General features: G+C 31.6%; 1 protein-coding gene across 1 annotated transcript; it reads right to left on the reverse strand.

The window, feature by feature from the left end:
* Nucleotides 1-1,056: 1,056 nt before the first annotated feature.
* LOC137823955 (amino acid transporter AVT6C-like) lies at nucleotides 1,057-7,600 on the reverse strand. The gene is made up of 5 exons (XM_068629339.1): nucleotides 6,798-7,600; nucleotides 5,260-5,412; nucleotides 4,942-5,142; nucleotides 1,530-2,001; nucleotides 1,057-1,386 (listed from the first exon to the last, which is right to left on the reverse strand). Exons 1-5 carry the CDS (start codon nucleotides 7,189-7,191, stop codon nucleotides 1,269-1,271), a joined length of 1,338 nt encoding a protein of 445 aa, XP_068485440.1. The 5' UTR covers nucleotides 7,192-7,600; the 3' UTR covers nucleotides 1,057-1,268.
* Between the last annotated feature and the right edge of the window lie 2,541 nt (nucleotides 7,601-10,141).

A 10,141-nucleotide genomic window follows, 5' to 3' on the forward strand; every position in this document is an offset into this window, starting at 1 on the left:
TAGAATAGATATATTTTTACTCACGCACCAAAAATATATATTTCAACATAGAATTATTTAATTTTTTTTAAATGGATTTATTTTCTCAGTTTGTAGTTATAATCCAATATTAACTATTAGAAGCAGTTGTGGTTTTTTTATTATAAATTTTATTAAACATAAAAAATATGTGGTTTGATTTAATTTGTTTTTTGTTTAATATAAACTTAAATTAAATTAAATTTAGTGGTTTGACTTGAATTGAATTTTATGAGTTTTTCCATTATAAAATTGTTAAATGTCTTGTAATGAAAGTTTTGTAAAAAAAATCTATTATTAGTGTGCCTATATATAATCATTTTCATATTTTTTTAACTCTCATATTTATAAGTTAAATAACATAATTTTTTAATTAAAAATTATAATATAAATTTGTTGTAATTTTGATAAATATAATCAAACTCTAAATGAGTTTCTCAAAACACAAAATTGTTTATGGTTGATTAACTAAAAAAGTTACGTTTCTAATAAAATTAACTATTTCTAATAAAAGTAAAAAGAAATATAACTCAATGTTTTGACAAATTAAAACACCATCAAAGGATAGGTTGATGAAGTTACATCTTTGGAAGTATTATTTTCATAAACCTTGTTCTTTTTTGGAGAGAAAAATAAATAGCTAAATTTATTTATAAACTAAAATAAAAAATAGATTTTATATAAATTACATGAAAATAAATTTTACAAATTAAATATAAAAAATTAATTTTAATTTTCTATCAAAAATACTTACAGAAAAATTTCCCTGAAAAACCCTAAATTTATTATTAAGCTTCCCTGAAATAAAAAAACTGTGCAGAGAATAACTAGGATTGTTTACAGGATGAATCAAAGCAACTAAATAAAAAATAAAATAGTTTAAATAAGATTGAATGAATTTCCTATTATTCAATTACACAAATGATATATTTTGAAAGAATAAGAAAACCACATAACCCTCTAAAAAAGCAATACATAATTATTTAAGAGTGTTTTAGACTACTAACTAAATAATAGAAAAATTACAAAAGTAATACATGATGTAAAGGATATTCTATAAAAAAATAGCTTGCAAATAAATAATAAAATCATCCACAATATTTAACATCATTTGTTCAATTTGGATTTAATGGAATTTTAAACTAATTAATTTAGATAACCTGACGAGACTCAAGATTTTGAACTTTAATTTATTTTGGAATCATCAGATGCATCAACCCTTCATATATGAACATGGTTAATTCTAATCATTAACCATCCCCTGGATTCAAGTTGGTCCATATAGCAATTCCGCTTGTCCCTACAGCAAAAACAATTACCGATATTGCAATCACTCGATCTTTTGTCTTTGATATGCCATGCATGTCCCTGCACTCAAAAGAGGAGATGAATGAGGTACAAACAGCTCTATTTTGCCATCTCTAGGTACAAACAGAAAACATCAATCTATATATATAAATTAAGCATAGTTATAGATATATAAAGAGAGGGAAAAATTGATAGTAGCATACCTTAGAACAATAGCAGCAGGAAAGATGAATGAGGTGCAAACAACGGTTGTGGATCCCAAGAACTGGAAGAAATACCAAATGTTTGGGATGGCCACAGCCACCAAGTATGTGAGAGCTAGCAAAGACAAAGTGAGTGACACAAATCTTGGGGTGTCCGAAGTCAAGGGAGGCTTATTTTTGTTTGAGAAAATAAGTTCATCTATGTTGACCCTCAAGGAAAAGTTCATGATGGGGAACACCAGGGCAAGATGGAGTGCATAGCTTAGTCTAACAATATCATTCAGCAATCGACCAACATGGGTATTGGAGTTTTGGTCAAAGTTTACTAGCACATCGGGCATGATGGAATCCCCAAATAATAGGTACGCAAAGAAGCCAATGGTAAAGTAAACAGCCATGCATATTAGTAGGGAAATCCGCACAGCCATTCGCATGTGTGTAGCTTTTCCAAGCTCTGCTCTAATTGGATGAACTGCACTAAATCATGTGTAATTAAGTTAATCATAAGAAAAACTTTGGCATTGTGCTCTTTACACTTCTATTTGCTAAAATCTAATGCCCACTCACACTATCAGAGGGTTGGATTTCATAAGAGGGAGAGAGATGCAGATGACTTGATAAGAATACTGAGGTAGTTTCTGTATAAGAAAAAGTATTAATTGAGGTGTGTTTGCATATCTTTATTGTAAATTATTGCATAGAGTTCTGGTTCAAAATTCAAAATACCTCAAATCAGAGCATTCAAGGAAGTGATCAAAAATGGCTCTCGTGAAAACCCTGCAAAGGTCCTACTTTTCTAATTATCTTGTCCCGCTGAACACCTCCATTTGCATCACGTTCAAGGTGGTTCTCCTCATCCACTGTGTCGCTCTAAGTTTGTCTCCGCAGATAGCCTGGAGGGTACTTACCTGTCACTAGCTTGACTACAGCTGGCATCTCACTTTCTAAAGGCCTTGTCTTTACTATCTTGATATGATACTGAGCTAGCTCGGTTGCAATCATTAGTTGATCCCCAGTCACTGGTATTATGAATTGAAAGGAAGTAGGAGAGCTGGTTTTCTCTTTCACAATCCGTGCAATTGACAACAACAATGAAAATCTCGATCTTTTCAGCTTCCCAACCTCCTCTAAGCTCCAGTAATAGTCAAAGAACTGCTGTGGGTATTTGCATCTGATGATCTTCTCAAATGTTTCAACTAAGGGGCCAATTTCAGCACGCACAACTTCATGCATGAATACTGGGGATGATGTGAGCATTACACACTCATAGATCCATTTGTATGCACTCATGTCAGTCCAGGCAATAATGTCTAGGATATAGTTTGCCAATTTCCCTTTCTCTTTTCCCCTTTCTTTCCTCCTGGAGACTCTCTATGATTTGCTTGCACAGTTCTATATTTGAACCTAAGAGGGTCTTCACAGCCTTCACCATTTTCAGCTTAAAGACAGGCAAGATCTCCATGTCCTCTGGGTAACCTGCTAAAGCCTTCATCATAGCTGTTATGCGCCTGGAAAAGAACGCATTGTAGTTGTTGCTAGATACATTCTTGAAGAGTAGAAGGAAAAAGTAACCATGATATATCATTATCTCAGTCCTCTTGCATTTCTTACAATTCTTTACGTCCACAAAGAAATCATCAGCTTCTGACGGTACGTTCACTGTTGTAAGCCTGATACCCTTCTCAGATCAGACCTCATCTATGATTGGACCCAAGTTTATCCGTGTCCTCTTCAGGATAGAAAGGACACAGCCAGCAGCAATGTACGGTTCTCTGTTCGCATGGCATCAAAAATGGACAACCCATAAGCCAAATTGGTGTTCCAAGTTTCATATTATTATATTGTCAGAATATGTTGTAAAATGAGAGTATTTTGTCTTATGGGTGTCAAACTATAATTTTTCGAAGTGTACACCTTATCAGATTCTCCGTAAACGTTAAACTGCTGGGTACCCACTACATCAGACTCTTCCCTAAACTCCATTGATGTCCACTTCATGATCCACAATAGTAGCTGCTGCTTGCCTCATCATATTCAATTCCCTACTCTTCGTGGATCCACAGCTAAACACGGTTGGAAGCAGCTATAAGCCCAGTTCTGCTCTCTCAAGTTAAGTTTTGAAGGACTAGTTGCAGAATCGCATCGGAAAATCCTAGTCTTGTTGGGTTGTTCGTGTAAGGATTTGCACCATGAGAAGATTCGAGCTTCGTTAGTGGTCGGAATACCAACAGAAGTTATCTAAAACTTGGCTTCTCTCTTCGAAGGTATCTAAGGGCTGCTTAACAAAGTAACAGCTATAGCTTACCTGGCAGGGAACCGAACTCAAGAAGCTGCATTGGTTGAAGAAAAAAGGTCTAAACAACTTCTTGAGACCCAACAAGAGGTTGACCAGCTTAAGTCTGATGCTGCTGAAGTAGAACTCCTTCGTCGGCAGACAGAGGAATGGGTGAAGGAGAAGGAAACGCCTCAAAGGAAAAACTAATGAGCCAGAGAAGTTAAACTTAAGCTGGATCGAGAAGGAAAAGACCTGGAGAACAATTGAAGAGTCGCTAAAAGACGAGATCGCTAATACTTTCAGAATGGTTTCGAAGGGACTAGGCCCTATACCTAGACCTTGAATCCCTGCAAGGTGGTTATTGACAGAAAACTAGTAGAGGAATCGGTTTAATTCTCATGTTTGTTCGAATCCTGATCACTTTTTGTTCATTTGAACTCGACAGAATATAAGAAGAATTGGGTATATGTTTTCTAGTACTTACGCGTTCACCTAACAGATTCTCCCTCTAAATACATAACGACTTTTATGCTACCAACACACTTGAATACTTTGGTTTAAGGCAATTTGAACATTGAACCAGAACAGATACTTTATTCTTGAACTCTCACAGTTTCACATTTTCTTAGCTTATCTTATAAACATTATTTTACAATAAATTTCACTAAAAAAATTGGATTAAAGTGAACTATTCATAATCACAGTTAAAAGCTATGTTAATGATACGAAATATATAAGTAAATTAAGTAAAATTAGCAAGATCTATCATTTTTAATTTTACCTCAACTATATATAATTTAGTGATTAATATATATAGAGAGAGAGATTGATTGAGAAAGAATAAAAATTAATGAATAAATAATAATTTTTCCACAATGTTTTTATGAGAGGAAAATAATAATTATTAGAAAGTTAATTAATTGATATTTTAAATAATCCTTCATCTGTTTGTTTATTATAATACATCGAATAAAAGAAAAGTAAACAATCTCATTCACAACAAATTTTATTTATAATTTCTTCAAAATACTCTTAAGACTTTATATTAACACATAAATAAACAGAACCTTTTCTTCAAAATTAAAAGGAAAAAGATGATATATAATCAGTAGAAAACTAAAAAATCATGAAACTAACCATTGACATGGAATCCGAAACCAGTGACAAAGATTGGGACAGTGGTGAAAAGATCAAGAACAGTGACTTGAGAGAAATCAGGCACCATCCTCAGTGATTGAGTTTTGCCGGACAACAATGCACTAAACGCCATTGATGAGCATATTGCAATAAAGACCAATGCTAGTAGGATTGATATTGCAGAACTATACCTTAGTGAATCTGTTTACAATAAACATCGAAAACAAGACACAGGCAATGCTTAATTAGCCAATTGTTAAGATAAAGGGCGGCATCGGCAATTAATTGCTTGTGCATTTGGGTAGTAACAGTACTTACCAACACGACGTAACATAACGAGTGGAAGCATTATGAACAGAGCAACAATAAGAAGAGTAAAAGCACGAGAGGTCCACCAATTCATTCCAAACCATTCTTGTAGAACACCTAAGTGTGTAGTTCCGTTGGACTGACTTCCACACAGCACGTCTCCTTCATAAACCAAGCCAATGAACATAGTCAAATTTATATGTATAGCAGACATATAACAGTTTTGAAATGTAATCAAGTCCTATTCATATTTCACTTTGTTTTTAGTCCAATGGTAAGAAGAACTTATAATAAAACACAACTTATAACTTCTAGGAACTTCCATTCCTATTCCTAGTTTTGTTTTCTTTCATTCTATTGTTTGTAATTTAAATAATGTTCTTCTAAATACTAAATTCTAAACAGTAAACAAGAGTGGGTCTAATAATGGTGAATCATAGTTCAAATTTTTACTATGAAAGACACTAACCACGATGTAGTTAGTAATGAAAGACAAGTATTCTTTCTAGTTAATGGTTACGTAATTAAAGTTGCAACCATAGCCAATTACTGAAGTACAATGGAGCAACGCTGTGCAAACTAAAGAAGATGGTTGGTGAGACTTCAATAATTTGAGCGTCATGAACAAGGCTTTCTCACCAAAATTAAAATTTTAAACTACCCAAATGTACTTTTGAAATCAAGTTATTAAAGAACAAAATATGAAAAGTTATTAATAAATTCTGGACCGCATAGTTTGGTTTAATTTTCACATAATATGTAATCCATGTATTATTTTTTTCATATATTAAAAACATCAATACATATAACGTAGAGATTAGTTGTGATGGTATGAACAGCTTAATTATATCTGTTCCTCTTCTAAACACGTTTTATTGTTAGCTAAAATATATTATAAATATTTTTTTAATTCTCTGATAATTTTATTCACTTAAATAAAGTTTAATCAATAGTAAAATGTATATAAGAAAAAAAATTGTATTGAAAAGTGTATTGTTAACACTCGGATTGACAAAATATATAAATGCACATTAATCTTACTAAAAACTATTTCATCCGTCCCACACTAACAATAGTTTTAGCTTATTAAAAAAATCAAACTAAGTCATATTTTTAATAAACATTAATTTTGATACCTAAATTAATTATTCTGTTTCAATAAAAGTAAAATATTTATTAAAGATGAGAATATTTAAATAAAATTGTTTCGAAAAAATAATATATCTATTATTGTTAAAAACTTAAATGGTAATCATAGTAATGGAAATTTTAATAATTATTTATTGTGTATCTTGTAATTTTATTAACCCACTCCCATAATTTCACCCAAAATACTGAAAGTGCAGGTAAAAAGAAAAGACTAAAAATAATCACAAGTTCCCTCATCTTTAATCTTTTTCTACTGGTTTAGCAATTATTTGGTTCCAATAATTATAAAAATCTACTCTAATTTTAACACATATTCATTTTAATTCTTATAGTCCAGTAAAAAAAATAAAAAAAATATGCATAGATAAGAACTGCAAAAAGAAGGAAGAGGAAGTTACCTAGAATAATGAGATAGATGATAAGGATTCCGAAATTTGTTACGAGGACGCAAAGCTTAACGGCAAGGGATCCAATGGACCCAAACGATTCACCCATCATGCCCGCGTAAGTAGTGGATTTACCGGAATTCGTGTACCTCAGCATAAACTCCACGGTCACATCTGTTATCAGTGCCACCAACACGATCACCGCGAACCCCGGAACTATGCCAAGCACCTTCATCGTCGCCGGAACCGACATGATTCCGGCGCCGATCATGGTCGTCGATATGTTGAACACCGCGCCGCTAATTGACCCATTCGGCGCACTCCGATCCTCCGCCGAGTGCTCGCATTCCGGCGACAGGAGAGGCTGGACTCCTTCAGTGATGTTGGAGTGAGATGGAATCTTCATTCGGAAATCATGAATGTTGTGGATTGGAAGAAGAGTGGAGACACAAGCATGACACTTTTATCCCTTTTCTTCCCTCTTTTTTTATCATTCACCAAAAAAACAAAACTCGTTATTTAAAAAAGAGATTATGAAGGTTGCCAAACACTTTTTCCCCTTAAAGAATTTTGGTAATTTGTATAGCACAATATATTTGATTCTCTTCTGCAATCAATAAACAATTATTAAACTCTTAATAATTTATTTTCCATGTATGATTATTTTGTCGCTGGTGTTATCTATGATTATATCTGAAGAAAAATGGTGCAATTTAAGTGGTATGACGTGTAATTCTGATCTATTATGGTTAGGTCCGAATCATAGAAATGGGATGGAGTTGATGATTCATATCTTATCTTAATAGACTGAATTCGTATTTTCAAATTTCCTCCAAAATTAATCCAACATGGAGACTCATACGTATATTCTTTAAAACGTATGTACATGAAGATACGTATATTCTTTAAAACGTAGGATAACAGACACACATCTATATATTATATAATTATGAATTATTCACAATAAATATTTATGTGTACAAGTATGTTTCATATTTTTTTAATTAGAAAAATATTTTTCATGGTTAATTCAAAAAGATTTGTTTTTTATTTTTATAATTATAATAAAAATTTATCCAATAAATTTGAGTTTTTAAAAAATTAATGTATTTATCTTGTTTAAAATTATGTTAGAGCTGTGTTAGAATTGTCAGAAATTTAACAAATATTTTATGAATTGGACACTTCACCGTGTCGTATTAGAGTAACAAATATTTTATAAATTGGACACTTCACCGATACGTATCATATGAGTATCAATGTTCAATACATGTGTCCGACATATCATTTAATAGAACTGTGTGACTCTTATAGATGAGAGTCTTATATAGACAACGGATGGACGAAGAGATCGAAAGTGCACGTGTTCTCTATTTGTCATCCTATGAAACTATATTTTAAAACCATATACAATCGTTTAAATTGTTTTTAATATATATGACTTTACATATATGTATTTTTGTAATTATAATTTGTGAAATACTTACATATATTATTTATAACAGTTATAAAATTGAGATTTTTTTTAAAATAAAATGAAATATTTTAAAATAATATTACTAAATTTGTATTAAAAGTTATCAACAATATTAAAATATTATATTTTATAAAGTTAAGAATTTAAAAAAAAAATTCATTAATAACTAAATTGACTTATGGTCAACTATGATTAAAATGCATTACTTATACTAATAATGATTGAATTGATTAATATTTTTTTTCTAGTAACATGTATTTCAGGTTGTTTCATCAAAATGTCACTTATATGTCACCACCTAACTTTATGTTTATATTAAAACATTTATCACAAAATGAGACTCTACTCGATATTAACAATTTGGGTTTGTAGAATCAAATAGATAAAATAAAATAAAGTAGCATGGTGATAGACTAATATAAAGTTCTACTTATAAAGATATTGCATCATTGAAACTATTAAGTTATGCAAAGATAGAAGAAGAGAAAATGTCTTAAAAAATATAAATTTGAATATTTGTATCATGTGATAAAAAAACATAGCTCTCAAATTTGAATTATGCGTTAAAAAAGATATTGTTTTTACAAATTATAGGTTGCACAAAGAGATAAGATATGGATCTTAAAACTCTAAGATGAAATCTGCCATTTGTGAAAAAACAATTAATACCCCACCACCCGCCAACAAGAAATGGTTAAGGGTAGGATTTTCATGAACAAAAATTGAGAAGAAAAATATTAGACTAAACACTTAACAAAATAAACTAATGATGAGATGTCACACAACCTAAAAAAAAATGAAAAAAAACTATGAATCTAATTCATGTTGTAGATAGCCAATACCACTAAAATGATAAAGATGAGTAAACATCTAACCATTCTATGAATGTGATATTGCACAAACCTTATGTGACAATCAATCTCATGAAGCTTTTAACAAGAAAATATGTCTATGACAATCAATCTCATGAAGCTTTTAACAAGAAAATATGTCATAGACAAGGACAATTCAATGAATAATGACACATTATCCAAGCCTATGAAAATGTGATGCATCAATGTACACTCATTTTATTTGTTCTCTCTATTATAATGATGAAAAAAATACAATTTTTGAGTTGAAATATACATGGGGAAATTAATGTCAAAGGTACAAAATATGTTAAAGAATTAGTACACTATATAAGCATGTCATTGTCATTTATTTGGAAACACATTACTCTTTTGCAAGTGTTGTGATATTGTTAAAGCACAATAACATATAAGAGGAATTTTAAATCTTTTTTATTTGGCATGGGACATCCAAATCCAAAAATATGAGATCTTTTACTGGAACAATATGTTGGAGATCCCACATCGACTAGAGATTAGAGCATTTCATGCCAACTCGTGCGTGGGACTATATATTATGGGTGGTCCGATAGCGGCCCGATAGCGGGTGGTACGATAGGCCCAACACAAACATTCGCTAGGATAGGCTCGAAATGGCTCTGATACCATATTATGAAGTGGACTTTAAGCCTAACTCAACCCCATAAAACCGGCTCATAGGGTTGAGGTTTGCACCCACTTATATACAATGAAAGGCTCTAATCTCTAGTCGATGTGGGATCTCCAACACAATATTTATCCATACTTCTAAAAGTGTTTACAAGTGGATTTGTACATCAGTTTACGATAACCCAAATTTATCCTTGAGGGATGGTCATTAAGGATATCTTATTCATCTTTGTTCTAATATCTCATATCATTGGCTCATGAAGGTCAATTTTATCATGAGATGATTGTCAATTTCTTGTGCATGATAAATTTTTGCAACTTGATGGATTTTGAGATCAAAACTAACCTCTCACTATCTTTCTCATGTAATTCCCTCTTCC

This window comes from Phaseolus vulgaris, chromosome 8 (assembly GCF_000499845.2).
Source record: "Phaseolus vulgaris cultivar G19833 chromosome 8, P. vulgaris v2.0, whole genome shotgun sequence".
In the NCBI taxonomy this organism is placed as follows: domain Eukaryota; kingdom Viridiplantae; phylum Streptophyta; class Magnoliopsida; order Fabales; family Fabaceae; genus Phaseolus; species Phaseolus vulgaris.

Bases quoted from the DNA above. Each gene is read 5' to 3' on its own strand.
- LOC137823955 (XM_068629339.1), bottom strand. From the start codon at position 7,191: ATGAAGATTCCATCTCACTCCAACATCACTGAAGGAGTCCAGCCTCTC. The intron at 5,143-5,259 runs GTAAGTACTGTT...TATTGTAAACAG, and splicing joins CGTTATGTTACGTCGTGTTG to ATTCACTAAGGTATAGTTCT. The intron at 2,002-4,941 runs GTTAGTTTCATG...GATTTAGTGCAG, and splicing joins TTTCGGATTCCATGTCAATG to TTCATCCAATTAGAGCAGAG.